Consider the following 15998-nt stretch of genomic DNA (forward strand, 5'->3'; position numbering starts at 1 on the left):
TACTAACCTTATTATGATCAATGGTAGAAAGAATAATTCTCAGCCCTAAGCTCCCTCTACTTTAATAACAGAGAAAATGGCTCATTAAATATTTTTATATATTCAGCTAAAGAGTATCCCAAGCAAACTTCATCATCCATGAGTCAGAAAGTGGACCACACTGACCTCTTGTTGTAGAAGCCTTGTTTACCCACATTATACTAAGAATTAATTTTCGTATAGCCGCTGAATATAACTGGTGTGAAAAATGAATAAAATGAATTATTTCTTGGAATTGTAAGTTTATTAGTTTCAACTGAACTATAAATCTTAGTATTTCACCAACCTGACTCAGAAATATCCTTTAAGTAAAATAAAAGCTTATAGAGCTATTCACTCAATTTTTAAAAGGCTGCTTTATACCAAACCAATGCAGTGTGCAAATATAGAACTTAATTAAAATACTATATATAAAATATTAACAGCTGCAGTTATTAACATTGCATTAAACTCCCTTGAGCTAGGCCAACATAAAATGGACTCTCTTTTTTTCCACTTCAGTAAAGGGCAGAACTTGGTTTAGTGAACAAGCTTTGGTTTTTGTAGCGTTTGTCTCAATTCACTAATCTGAAATAGTAATCACATAAAAGTACTTTACCATCCAAACATCACCAAGCATACTAACTTTATCTTTCCTTTGGATTTCAACAAGAATCTGGTGTTTTATTTTCTTTCTTAATGTAAATTACACCTCTTCAGGCATGTCTCTTCCTCCCATACAGTATTGAACTTTCCAAATTAACACAAATATTCTCTGCGTTTGACCTTTCGCAATGAGGGGACAAACAGGGAAGTTAATAAACCATAGGCAATTTGGAAGAATTAAAGAACTTAAACAGGAAAGAAAAAGGTAAATTTTATTTGGATTCAGGATTAATGTATTTAACTGATCCTTATTGTAATAGGTCATCCAAAGAACTTGGGAAACTAGACTACATCATCACCTAAGACTAGCATAAATTATGATTATTAAATGAATAATGACTGGATTTATTTTCCTTTAATCTTTCTTATATATGCATATGTGTGTGTGTGTGTGTGTATACATAGTCCTTTATATATGTAAATATTTGAGAGTAATTTAAAAATTTTATTATAGGTATATTTTAAGTCAAACTATATTATCCACAAGTTAATATTTCAAAGCACAAGATTAGTCAATGCTCCAATCCTCTTTTTAAGACTTCGGTTTGAAAGTTCCAAGTAGCCAGTCAACTGCTAACTTTGGTAGAAATAAGACAGGCTGGAGGACGTGAAAAGGAGGTATTCTATTGCTGTATTTCTGTATTCCCATCAGTGTCCACTCAGCTTAAATCAGAAAAAAACAAACAGACAAAAAAAAAAAAAAGGAATCTACTTTCTAATGGAATCAACATAGTACAGTAGGAAAAAGAAAAAAGAGTTGTCTCCTCACAGTCATTTAAGACACTGTAGAGAAATGATAAAATGAGCACAGATAGCACAGGATGGTAACTAATCTTCCATGTGGAGGGAGACCAAATTTCCTGAGAGGGATGAATCAGAAATAGTCTCTGAGATAATTTGAGGATCAGAGCAATGGGTTCTGACCTTCTTTCAATTTTCCACCCTCACCAACACCTCCTTCTCAATTCTCATTCATTCCCTTTCTTTATTTTATTGGGTTATATATGTAATATAATATAATATAATATAATATAATATATAACATATATATATTCTAGGAAGTCTGTCACATTCTTCTTGATAGATACACAAGAAAACGAGGCATGACTAAGAGTGAAACAGGACACAGTTCTGCTGCAGGGAGACTGGGAGTAATCAAGCGACAAGGAGTCTGTGAAAGGAGCACTCACCACAGGGCTGCAGCACAGCCCTCCTAAAATAGGATGATGATCACAGATTACGAATCTGAAAGAAGCACTAAGTGTCCTCTGGACTGTGGTTCCCATACCCAGCTGATCATTAAGTTCCTTGGAAAGCTTTGCAAAAGTATAGAATCCTAGGTCCTATCACTGTTAATCCTGCTTCATTGAGTTTAGGAGTCAGTCATTACTGGGCCCTTCCCAATGTTTTATAAAGGAAGAAATTCAGTCTCACAAGAAATACCTTCGTCAAGCTTATATTCAGTGGAAAATCCAGAGTAGATGGTATGGTATATAAGCAAACAAGGAAGTGCAGGAAGGGAAGAGAGGAGCGTTGTCTTCTTCCTCTTTTTAAACTTTTTTTAACATTTATTTATTTTTTGAGAGACAGAGAAACACAGAGCATGAGCAGTGGAGGGGCAGAGAGAGGGGGAGTCACAGAATCTGAAGCAGGCTCCAGGCTCTGAGCTGTCAGCACAGAACCGGCCATGGGGCTTGAACCCACCAACCGTGAGATCATGACCTGAGTCCAAGTCAGATGGTTAACCGACTGAGCCACCCAGGCGCCCTGAGAGTTTCTTCTATTATAAGAAGCTTATTTGATTTGTAAGTGATAAGAACAATCAGAGCATGGGAGCATAGGGTGAAGAAAGTAAAAGAAATAATATAGTTGTGCACCTAAAATAAGTTGCCTCTTCCCTTCTCCCTCTCTCTCCCCCTCTCCCTGTCTCTTTCTGAATTTCCACCAATGCTGTTTCCTCTGCCTAGGTGACCCTTGCCCTCACAAACCTAATGGTAGTCAATTCCTTAAACCTCATAATCCACTCTCCAATTTCAGAGTAAGTAAATGTTATTTCTTCAGGCCTTCCCTACAACACTCCCTCCTTTCCCCAACCACGTGTGTGTGTGTGTGTGTGTGTGTGTGTGTGTGCATGCACACCTCCCTCCCCCCAACAGGCACGTGCACACACACACACACACACACACACACTCACACACACACTTCCAGGAAAAAAGTTCAGAAAAGGAAGCCAGAGGAAAGAATCCCTATTGGTTCAATTCAAACATTAGAAAGGGAAGCTATTTGGAAGTCAACAGAGTTTTGCCAGTGTTCTTGAAATCCTACTGCGTTGATTAAAGTGTTTTTGATACCACAGACCCAACTTAGACAAAAATTAAAATAAGGACTAAAGGGGCGCCTGGGTGGCTCAGTCGGTTGGGCGGCCGACTTCGGCTCAGGTCATGATCTCGCAGTCCGTGAGTTCGAGCCCCGCGTCGGGCTCTGTGCTGCCGGCTCAGAGCCTGGAGCCTGTTTCAGATTCTGTGTCTCCCTCTCTCTGACCCTCCCCCGTTCATGCTCTGTCTCTTTCTGTCTCAAAAAATAAATAAATGTTAAAATAAGGACTAAAAATTACACTAAGGAATTTATATGTGGATTGCTGAATTTTCTTTTTTTCATATTTTGTTATTTGCCACTTCAGGCACCTCCAAACATCCAATGATATAAGCAATAACTGATAATACAGGAACCCTGAATTTTGTCATTTTCAAATTCAAGATAAAATGTCTTGCAAGATTTGGCACTTGATTATCCAATAAATGTTCATTTGAGAAGTGATTCCAGAAGCCATTTGAGCATTTGGGGTTTGATGCCCAACTGTAATGATTAATTAGCTCCTTCTGGTTCTTATATGATATGAAACAGAAATAAAAACAGAAAATTTCCTTTACCCTAAAGACAGAAATGCAGGAAATCTTAATATATCTTGGTTTTAATTCCTTGGGAGTGGCAAGGGGTAAATAGCATGTTCCAGCAGATAAACAGGTTAGAAGGAATGATAAATTACCTGACCGTCCATCTCTCTGGAAGTCCACATGATACCATTCTCCATCATTCACCTTCTTCTGTAGGGCTTTGATTTTTATTGTACCTGACCCCATGTCCAGGAGGAGGTAGAGATGGCCATCCAGCATCTCAATAGCAAAGAAGTCAACCTTTATCATCTGAGGGTGCTTGGCATCTTTTTGGTGTCTTGGCTTGCCATGGCTAAATAAGATGAGGCCATTTGGCTCTGTTGTACGGAAATCAAATGATATGGAGCCTGTTTTCTTTGCGTTCCATTTAGGCAAAGAGATGAAAGACTCTGGGGTTTCAAAGGTGATTGGGTCCAAAGTTGCAACATTCTCACATTTAAATGCTACCACTCCATGGATCTTCATCTTAGGGTCTCCTTGTTTGGCAAGACGAGATAATTCCAGTCTTACATCATTATTTTTATATACAACCTGTGGGCAGAGGATAGCAGTGAGAAACCAGGCCCATCTTTTCATATGCAGAACTTGTCTTCAGTTAAATGACTTTCAACACGTTTGTAACACATGTAACATAATGTTTAGTGCATTTTGATATATGAGCTAGCTTTCTCAGCCAAATAAAAATCAAGTATCAACTCATTAAACAGTAACCATTCCAATCTAATTTCTTTCAAATAATGTGTGTACATACACATACAAACTGGCTGCAGTTAATTCAAATAATTTGAATGGATCTGTATACAGCTTTCATTATTTCAAGCGTGTATAGAGTCAAACTTACAAGACAATGGCTTTTCTTATGATAATTCATTTATTAAATAGAAAGGTTTTTCAGTTTTCCCACCACTAAAGTATTTGAAATTACTTTGTGTAACAGTCACCTAAAATACAGGAATTCTTCTATGGTCTACATAGTCACAATGCGTATAAACTTTGTAAGATAATCACAATAAATTGAGGCAGAAAACATACTGAATTTTCTCAGAAAAATCATTAAATACAACTAAAATGCAGAAGCTCTCTTTTTCCCTGTGGCCTATATAAACAACTGTTTGAATAATGTTAGATAACTCTGGAAATGTTATGTTTGCTCTAAATCCATTCAACCTGTATTACGTGTGTTCCATTTCACTTTAAAGTTTACAAATGTAGAGCAAAGTTTGTCCTAACTCTCATTTCCCAAGGCACTTCATCTCAATGGGCTGGGTGGTTCTTTCTGACTGCTTGCTGATAGTTCTCATGGCTTTTTGGACTCCAAATGGTACACTGGACAAATCCACTGGTAGGATTCACAGTATCAGGCATCTGCTATCACATCACCTTAACAAACTTGAAGCCATTCTGACATTAAGATAAAGAGAGATCCATACCCTTTCTCTATCAAATGCATACTAAGCATAATTACATTTCCAAAATACACATCACACTGACTTAAGAGTAAATTAGCCATCTATGTCCAGTTAACTATCTAAATTATTTTAAGAAGCCATTCAAGAATTCATAGCAGCCAATACAGACAAGTTCTAAATTCATTTATATTTATATAATAGAAAAAATAAGACAGCCTGTGTCTGATTAGTGCTGTAAAGTTAACAGGTCAATATAGTAAACCTGTGGCAAAACTAAACTGAGCCAATGGTTAGTGTCGTTAATGAATTACCTGATATAGTGTGTTAATGGATACTTTATTTTTCAGAGTAAGAGTGTAGGCCTTGGTATCAGACTCTCTGAGTTCAAATGCTAGCTCCAGCATTACCTAACTGCATGATCTCCCCAAGCCTTACTTTTCTCCCTTTTAGGGAGATAGCATCTTACAGGATGATTGTAATGGTTAAAGAAGAAAATGTATGCAAGTGAGAGAATCTACATAAAGGCAATCATCCAATGCCAGGCACATTGTAAGATTTCAATAAATATCAACTACATCAAACTGCATGATAATAAATACCATCATCTTGTAGACACAGAAATAATGGTGGTAAATTAATCTATTATAAGGAAATGTTTAGAAATTAAGCACATACTTGGGACGCTTGGGTGGCTCAGTGGGTTAAGCATCTGACTCTTGATTTCTGCTCAGGTTTGTGAGTTCGAGCCCCACGTTGGGCTCTGACAGGTGGAGCCTGCTTGGGACTCTCTCTCTGCCTCTCCCCCGACCCTCTCAAATAAACTTAGAATGAAAAAGAAGTTTGGCACAAACATATAATTGGTATTTTATACCTGATTGGTGCCTACCAAATAAGCCGCATCTTTCCAATGCTAGTCCCATTTCGGTGTACCTTTATCTTGAAGGAGGATTATTATAAAGAATAACATACCAAATTATTCTTTGAGAAAATATGTATAACTGTTCAATAAGTGTAGATTGACAACAAAAGAAGAGAAAATGGACTTAAGCAATAACAAAAAGGAATTAGATTAATTCTTCAGTATACTTTCTTGAAGAGAGAAAGAGCTATTAAGCCTTGGGAAAGTTGATTCAAGATTGTCTTTCTTTGGGGATCTTTAGAAGTGGAGAAAATGGTTTCCATGGATGACAGTCCCAAGTTTTATAACCTCTCACCATGACTTTCAAGCTATCCAAGCCTGTATTTTTTTCACGTTTCCTGGTGATTTATATTTTATTATCTGGAGATTCCCTTAACAAAGGTAGTGATCAGGAACGAGTATAATATTTCCTGACCCAATTGATGCAGATGATAAGGTTGACCTATGCTAACACATTGCCCGTGAAATAGAACCACTGCCACAGAGTTGGGTGTTTCTGACGTGAGTAAGTAGGTATATGAATGCATATACTGCCTCATGAGTCCAAAATCAGCTACCAAAAACTGAAGGATGTGGGGTTGGGGCAATTCTAGCTACAGATTTCAGCAACTGATTTACAATCTCATGAGTGAATTGGATACCCCGGGGAAAGGGAGGTTCGAGAAGATGGAGAAGAAAGGCAGGGATTCCCATGATCATATAACTTAGGGTTAGCCATGCACACACACACACGCCTCCTCCAACTCCTCCCTACCCCACCAAAAAGATGATGGATCTCCACCACAATCTATGCTTTGTGCAGACAGGGTCCTTGCTCACCATAGCCAAGCACCAAGATTAGTACCTGGCACAAAGTAGACATTCAATAGTTTCTAAGAATTGAATAAAATTCTTCCTTCACTTTTTAAACTTAGTCCCAGATTATAGACTATCATTAACAATACTTACAAATGCAGTTAAGTAAAGCAGAATATGGTATTGCAGACCAGTCTCACACACTCGCTGCTATTTTGAGCTTATTTCTCCAGAAAATGTGGAAACTTCTGTGCATGTTCACTTATAAATGGTAAGCTGGTTTATGTATTGGAAAACTTCACCTTCAAACTCATATTGTAGGGTTTAAATTACTTTTTGAATGAAAAACACCCGAGTTAAAATTCTCCAGAGGTAGAATCATTTTCCTGGAAGAAGTATCTTGAGGAGAAGCAAAATGATGTTTTCTTTTTCTTTTTTTTTCCCCTTCCTATTTTGTATTCTTTGAAAGGCAACTCCAGAAGACAGAAAAGCAATTTTGGATAGGCAGGCTGATAGCTCTCAAAACTACACTGCTCCTTCATCTGACCCAGATTCCATAATCACCCTACTTTTTGAAAGTTAGGCTTACTCTTAAAATGACCTGAATGTAGTTCAATTATAATAATAAGTAGACTGCAAGCACTCCAAATTTTCCAAAAATTCATGTGTAAGCTATTTTTTGCTTCTTTCTGAGATAATATGGCTCTCAATAATTCATAATTATTCATATATCTTTTTAATTTATGTCAAAAGTTGTAATTTATTTAATAGTTACAACTTTCAAAAAATATCTATATACTCTAACGTCCTGACAATTAGATGATATTATTGCACATTCATTTGGATCAGTTCATAAAATCAAGATTTCTTTGGGGATATTGATTTTTCTTTTTTTTTTTTCTTTTTGAAATGTAATTCAAAATGTTGCATTTCATTTCTCTGCTTCATGGGCTCATATCATAAATCCCACAGGGATAAAAACATAAGAAACACTAGGTTTTTTGTTATTTATTTATTTATTTAGCTGCCATATAATTTCCACATTTTGATGTGATGACCTTTTCCTTTCAACATTTGTTAAAATTTTAAAAATGTCCCTCACACTTAAATATGCAAAAATAGGAGCAATATGTTTGTATTTTTATATCACTAGTTTTGGATTTTGAGGTAAGCTGTCACTGAGTATTTTATTTGATCTTGATATCAATCTTTTTTAAAAAGGGAAATAAATAGGCTAAAAAATAAAAAAATATATTAATAAGTTTGAGAGTCTGGGTATAGACTTGGCTTAATCACAAAGCTAGTATCTAAGTTCAGTTGCCTATCCTCTCTATCTCTCAGTTTCTTAATTTTATATATAAAACATATATATCTGAAAAGGAAAAAAACATGTCATGTCTATAAATCCTTGAGCCTCCACCTCCCCACCCCCGCCACCCCCTGTCAATCTATGTGATTTGGGACAAAGGTAAAAGATGTTCTATTGTTCCTTCTCTTTTTCTAGCCTTTTTCCGGTTGTGGTTTTGATGTCAGGATATTGCTCTCTAATCGGGGATATACTGAGACACTAACCCGTTAGGTAAAGGGAATATACACCTACATCTTTAGGTACACAGACACACATCAAGCATCATATGTATCTAAGGTTTGTACAGATGGTCCTGGAGAACTGGTGGCTGATAGATAAGGCCCTTCCACAGGAAGTGGCAGTGTGTGAAATAAGCAGATCAGTAGGAAAACATTTGCTACTCACACAATGACTTTTTGTTGTTACAAATAAACGTTTCAGCTTAGAAATTTTCATGAGGCTCTTGAATTAATTAACATGCACTGATCAAGGCAGTTCGTGTCTTAACTATGAGAGTATACATACAGGGTGATGAAATGGGTACCGAGCTTAAAATCAAGGAGTGATGCAGGGATGTAGACTCAGTTGTGACCTCAAGTTGAGAACTTGAATGGCTTATTCTAATATGAGCTTGGATTCTCTTCCATTCTTGAGAATAGTAACAAAGAAGGGCCAAGAATTTGGTTCTCACGATTTCCAAGAGAACTGCAGCTCACCCACTTGCAATCCTGTGACCTTGCACAAGTCCTTCAATCCCACAGAGACTCAGTTTAATCTGTAAAATGGAATAATCATATCTACCACATTAGGGTCATTGTAAAAAATAAATTATATTTCAATGCAAGTGCTAAAAACAGGGCCTGGCACAGAGTAAGAGCCCAAGTGACTATCAGCTGGCTGCTCTTGTTCGTGTTGTTATTATCATAAATACCAATATTATTCTTCTGAGAGCGAATGAACGGAGCTGTAACAAAGGTAACAGCTAACAGGGCACATAGTAGCTGACTGCTGTTTTCAAGTAATTAACAGGACTGCAACCAGAAGGATCAAAGAGATCAAAGCAGACTGGGGCTTCTTTTTGTATCCTGATACTTATATTGCAGTTTGAAGGCTTGGTCTATAGATAAGGTTTCTTAGCTAGAAAAATACATAGGAAGCTAGGGAGTCTGGGGCTTTTATTTTCACTCCTGAGAGAACTTCTGTGGCATCTGATATCAACAAAAAACACCACCGTCACCACAACAAGAATCAGTTAAGATTTATTGAGTACTTATCTTCTGTCAGACCCTGTCATAAGAAATTTATACGTATAATGTGTTTACTCCTCACAAGCATCCTAAGAAATAGAAAACATTATCCTATTTTATCAATAAATATATGGAGGCACAGAACTCGCTGAATGTCTTTTATCATGCTCATGCCAAATACTGTGAAAAGCTAACGATGTTAACTTCAAACTCTGTGTTTGTCTCGCAGGAAATTTCATTTACAGTTTTCACTTGTAATTCCACTTATGGTTTTGATAGCAGTTGCTAAGCAGGAGATTCACAATCAAACAGCTATTTGCCACCATGCAAAAGGATGATCTTGCTATGAGTTACATGACAGTATCTTTCCTTCCATTTGTCCTCATTAAAATATCTCTAAAAATTTTGTTAACCTTTTTATTTATTTTTGAAACAGAGAGAGACAGAGCATGAGCCAGGGAGGGGCAGAGAGAGGGAGACACAGAATCAGAAACAGGCTCCAGGCTCTGAGCCATCAGCCCAGAGCCCGACGCGGGGCTCAAACTTGTCAACCATGAGATCATGACCTGAGCCAAAATCGGACACTTAACCGACTGAGACACCCAGGCGCCCCTAAAATATCTCCAAATGAATCAAAGATCACAACTGAGCAAGAGTGTGTTTTTGTGTGGCTATCGACTAAAATGTCTCTTCAGGGGCGCCTGGGTGGCTTGGTCGGTTAATTGTCCGACTTCGGCTCAGGTCATGATCTCACGGTCCGTGACTTCGAGCCCCATGTCGGGCTCTGTGCTGACAGCTCAGAGCCTGGAGCCTGTTTCAGATTCTGTGTCTCACTCTCTCTCTGCTCCTCCCCTGTTCATGCTCTGTCTCTCTCTGTCTCAAAAATAAATAAACGTTAAAAAAAATAAAAAAAAAATAAAATAAAATGTCTCTTCAAATCCAGTTTAAGTAATGGGGCTTACTTCTGTTTCTAGAACTATAGTGTAGTTTTTCAACAGGTATGCCTTTTTGGATATATATAATACTAGGACATATATAATAAAATATTAGAATTAAAGTATGAGAACAAACCAGTTTATTTTCTCACAAATGTTTGATATTGGTATATTTATCAGTAATGTGTGAACTATATGTGAACACACACACACAGCTTATACATTACCTAATATAAACGCGCTTATATGTAATATGTCAGACTAATATTAATGTCCAGAAAAATATACATATATATTAGAATATATAGTACATCTCTAGATAGATAAGTAGATAACACATACATATATCATATACACACCAAAATGTTAATATACATACACTAATAGCATATAATAATTCCAAAAATTAGAGAGTTCTTGGCTAAAACACACAGATGGTCTTACTCATTTGGAATAAAAAAATGTCTTGGCCTAAAAGCAAATATCAGCATTTATAAGCTTGGCTTACTCCAAAGGAAAGGCTGCAGCCAAAAGAAAAAAAAACCAGATTTATTTTATTATTAAAGAAAGTAGAAAATTAAACAGATTTTCTCCAATGTTCCTGCCACCATGAAGACACAATTGTAAGAGTGGAGTAGAGGCAAAGTGGTCACATTTTTTAGAAAAAATCACTGCACTCATTATTGTCCTTTTACCCAAGATCAAGTTTCCTATGCTGTTCACTTTCTTACACTGAGAGCCTAGCACAGAACGTGCTTGGAATAAAAAGATGAAGAAAAAAAAAAAAAAACAGTCTGTTGAACTTAACTGACTAAGGGACTAATAGGATTTTAGCTTTTCTGAGAATGTCCCACCACAGAAGTGTCCATTTATAATGTGAATATGCGCAGTTGAGGCAGCTGTGGGTCCAGCTGCAGGGCGGCATGAGTCAGAGAAGAGGTAGCAGACAAGAAATGCACACGCCCTGTTCAGAGTAGCCCAATATCACTTTAAAAACAATACCAAGAGGGGCACCTGGGTGGCTCAGTCGGTTAAGTGTCTGTCTTCAGTTCAAGTCATGATCTCACAGCTCATGAGTTCAAGCCCCGCATCAGGCTCTGTGCTGACAGCTCAGAGCCTGGAGCCTGCTTCAGATTCTGTGTCTCCCTCTCTCTCTGCCCTTTCCCTGCACGCATTCTGTTCTCTCTCTCTCTCTCTCAAAAATACATAAACAATAAAAAAAGTTTTAAACAATACTTAGCGTTCAGGAAATTTGATTTAAAAGAGTTGCATAAGGAATTTTGAAAGATAAGAAAGTTCTCATTTGGGGGTGGGGAGGGCAGAGTTGGTGTTTTCCCCCCATAATCTAATCCTATTCAGAGATTATGTGCAGATAAAATTTTCAACTAAATTGAAATTTTCCCCCTACCTAAATAAATAAACTAATTGGGGAATGTAAAAACAGATGACGATGACATCATTTCTCAATAAAGGCATGTGACTCATTAATTTCAAACCAAAAATTAGTTGAAAGTTGGAAAGGACTAAAAATAACAATATTTTATTTAAGCAATGTAGAGAAAGAAATCTTTTTGCTTAGTTTCAATTAAACATGATCAACTACATCTGATTCATGAAAAGAGGCTTTGAAAAGCAAAAGAAAATACCCTCTTGCTTTCCCCTTCCTTTATTCTATCCTTGGTGAACTGCCTAAAGTTATTTAGACAACCTTGGGCACCATCTGTACAAGTTAGCCATGGGAGCAAAAGACTGTGTTGTCCCGGGGTTAACAGCTCTATTTAATGAAGCTTTCAGTGGCATATGGGTGTGTGGCAAAAGAACTTGAGTTCTACTAAATAGGAATGTCTCTTTTTCTCCCATTAAAGATTTAGTAATTCAGCAATGCCTTTGGGGGAAAAAAATGGAAAAATGAACCACTATTTCAATTACATGAGAGCTGAGATGCCAAGTTAAAAAGTAAAAGCTGAAAACTAGATCAATCCTCCTATTTTCAGATGAGGAAACTGAGGTTCTTCAGATAAGCTAAGGGACCGTGTCTCAGTTGGCAGCAAGCTCTGATCATGAACAAGTATCGAGGAATTCAGTGTTTTGTTCCTTTTTGACTGTGTTAAAAAACAAACAAATGGAACGATGGGCCGTCTCTACCAGAGGCATCGGATATGAGAGGCCCTTGAGCAATTACAAATGAAGAGCTGCCGTCTTTTCCGCAACATGGCAGAAAGGGAACTGTAACGGATTTAAAGGCAATTCTATCTTTAAAACCGTGATAGCTTCGCAATAAGCTGACACTCAAATATAAAAATAAAAGTCCTGAGGGGAAAAATTCTTACAGTTATTTCCCCTACTAATGGCGTTTTAAAAGACACTGGAAAAGTTAACTAGAAACAATAAACTTGCAATGTTTACTGCTATTTTGCAACCAAGTGACGAAGATATTTTCAGCATCAGCCTTTCATAATCTTGCAGAATGTAACATCATAAATGAGGGTTTAAAGCTTCTATTCCAAACTGGCAGGCACTGCTGATAAGGACAATGCATGCCACTTTATCCCAAAACTTTTTAAAGCCTCTGCTAGCCTCAATGAAGGAAAAGAGGCCACTTTATTGTTTTTTTTAAGGGAACCTATATTCCCATGAACCAAGGATGATTATCTTTGAACTGATAATAACAAAAATAGTGGCATTGGCATCAAATGTTATGTCCGGATTGACCAATTCATGTTCTTTTGCATCCCTAGCATGAGCATTCATGTTCTTTTGCATGAGCTCAGCAAAGCTTTCTCATTATCTAATTTCATATTTTTCTAAAGGGGGTAGCTATTAGTATATAATATACCATCCAGTACATGTATGTTCATGGTAAGGATGGATATATGTATATATTTAAAATACCATATACGATACAGTTGGTCCTTTTTACTTTGATTTACCATAACATGCTGTATGCTATTTTAGATATGCCAAAGTTCTAACATTCGATTCTACTGTTGCTTTTTTTTTTTAATTTCGAGACAGAGAGAGTGGGGAGGGACGAGATGGGCAGAGAGGAAGAGAGAGAGAGAGAGAGAGAGAGAGAGAGAGAGAGAGAGAGAGAGAGAATCCCAAGCAGGCTTCATGCTCAGCATGGAACCCAAAGTGGGGCTTGATCCCGTGACTCGGATCAGGATGACCAGAGCCAAAATCAAGAGTCTGTATGCTCAACTGACTGAACCACCCAGGTGCCCCAGATTCTACTATTACTTTTTGATTGTGTTCATTACTTTTTGGATTAGGAAGTCCTCCCCCAAGAGAGATTTGATAAACATATTATTACATACAATATTTGCTACTTAATTTTATATGTGCTTGTGAGGGTGTATAACTTTTTAATCTTTTTGAAAGTATTTTTCTTCTTTTTTGAGATGAAGATCCAAATTGAGTCCCCCTGCCCAGATAGTTAACTTATTTAAGCCAGCACATTTCTTGAATAATTTCTCTTTTTTTTTGATTTGTAAGACCTACCACATTTTTAAATTCTTAGATATACTGTACAAGGTTCTGTTCCTGATCATTCTATTGTTCGTTTTCTTTCTTTCTTTTCTTTCTTTCTTTCTTTCTTTCTTTCTTTCTTTCTTTCTTTCTTTTCCTTCCTTCCTTCCTTCCTTCCTTCCTTCCTTCCTTCCTTCCTTATCAATCTCCACTTCATTTAATTATCATGTCTTTATAGTGTGTTCTAATATATGTTAGGTCTGTCCTACTAAGCCATTTACATTAATTATTCTAATGACGTTTATATATCATATCATATAGTTTTGTTTCCTGTATAGATAAGATAAATATATAGAGCAGAACTATTGTAGTTGCTCTGATTTAGCGTTCCAAAATATAGACCGCTAAAGCTGGTGGCAAATTATTCATTCAAACTCACTTAAAGAGACTTCTGAATAGCAAAAGGAAATTACATCTTGCTTAGAATTACATTCCTATTATTATAATTATTTGTAAAGTTATCATCCATAAGTGATTATAATAATTTCGATTTTCACACATCACAGAATCTGGCCCAAGAAAAGCATATTATTTATTAGTTGGAAGATAGATATAAAATTGTAGAGAAAAATAAAATCAGGGAAAAATGCAACTATAAACACACTAATTCCAATTCAATAATCACAAGGCCTGATGGAGTTTCTTGCAGTAAAATGCCAGGAGTGGGTGGCCAGTCCATTGGAGAGATTTGGAGGACAGGCTACATGACTCTCAGCACAGGAGAAAGCAAAGTGTGGCCCACTTTATTATGGCTCTCTTCAACAGGCCAGGCCACTTGCCTGAGGACACACAGCTAGTGTCAGGCTAGTAAGTAGTGGACAAGACAGAATCTGAATGCCTGTCTCCAGACTGGGAAATAAACTGTATAACTTGTTTGTTTGTTTTCTTTCCATAGGGCTGTTTTTATGATAATTAAGTTTCCTGCAGCAATAAAAGACATACAACTCTATTAAACCTTATTGACTTGAGATTTCAAGATCTGATTATCAAATTGTTTATCAGTCCCCTCTCTTGCCCTGGCTGGCCGGCCTTTCCTTCTTAATCACAAGACTCCCTGAGCACCCACAAAGGAAACAAGGGAAGCTGATATTTAAGACAGCCAATGCTGCTGTTTTTCACACTCACAATAAAACTATTTTTCAAACTAGACTTGTTACTAAGAAGTTGTGTATAAATATGCCCTGTAATTTTAATATTATCTGAAGGCAATGCTTTGTATGATACATACATATAGATGTGAATACAGATTCAAACAGCCTTAGGTTTGAATTCCTGCTCTGATACTTAACTACACTGCCCTGGGGAAGTTCTCTAGTTTCTCTGAAGTAGTTTCTCCCCTTTTTCAAATGAGGTTAACATTTATGTTATAGTATTATTTAAGCAATACAGTACTAGGTGCTTGGTCTTGGGCACTGAGTAAAGAGTAGCTGTTATTGTTATTATTATGATCTTAAATGTATAAGACAGGAATGCTGGTCATTTAAATAAATAAGTGGCTGCTTCTCTAAAAGCATACTTTGAAGTAATTAATCACCCTCAAATCCTCATGTTTACCTGATTGCTTCCCAAATTTCATAACTTGGTGTCTTATCTCCATGAACTTTACATTTTGAGAGATTTAGTCTACTAAACAAAAAGTATTCATTAAGGAATACTTTGTAATTTTCAATTCAGCAAAGGAATAATGAGATGGCCTCTAATCACACTGAGTTGATAGAACTACAGCCTGATGCAAATAGCTGTTTTATTTAGATTGCATTAAGAGTGGGTCAGTATGTATCCTTTCCTAGATTTGTTGAAATACTGGGAGTGCACAACTCTTCTTCATTTCTAATTTCAAAGACCCCCCCAAAAGCATAGAAACTCCAGGTTGTGAACTGTTACTTTTCAATTATGGCTGCTCGGCACTGGGGTATTTCTTCTTAATGCATTCTTTAATTATTTCCTTTGGAAGGTCCCTAGTGCTTCAAATGTCAGATGGGTTGTGCCTTTTGCCAAGGGTTGCTTAGTTAACTGTTTATTTAATGAATGGGGTTTTATGTGCGGTTGAATTTCTCATGGCACACGTTAGGAGATTCTTGGCAGAATTTAAATTGGAGAACTGAGAAACATATTGGCTCTACGGAAGTTCAATCAGCTCCCAGGCAGGAGCAGGGTCTTTGCCAAGGAAAATTCACTA

General features: G+C 36.9%; 1 protein-coding gene across 1 annotated transcript in view; it reads right to left on the reverse strand.

Annotated features, from left to right (window-relative positions):
* Positions 1-15998, reverse strand: part of LOC115511232 (neurexin-1-like) — a 699173-nt gene that overhangs the window by 632321 nt on the left and 50854 nt on the right. Inside the window, 1 exon segment of the mRNA XM_030311788.1 lies at positions 3731-4169. Within this exon segment, the coding sequence (XP_030167648.1) occupies positions 3731-4169 (439 nt within the window).

Source organism: Lynx canadensis, chromosome A3 (genome assembly GCF_007474595.2).
Source record: "Lynx canadensis isolate LIC74 chromosome A3, mLynCan4.pri.v2, whole genome shotgun sequence".
In the NCBI taxonomy this organism is placed as follows: Eukaryota; Metazoa; Chordata; class Mammalia; order Carnivora; family Felidae; genus Lynx; species Lynx canadensis.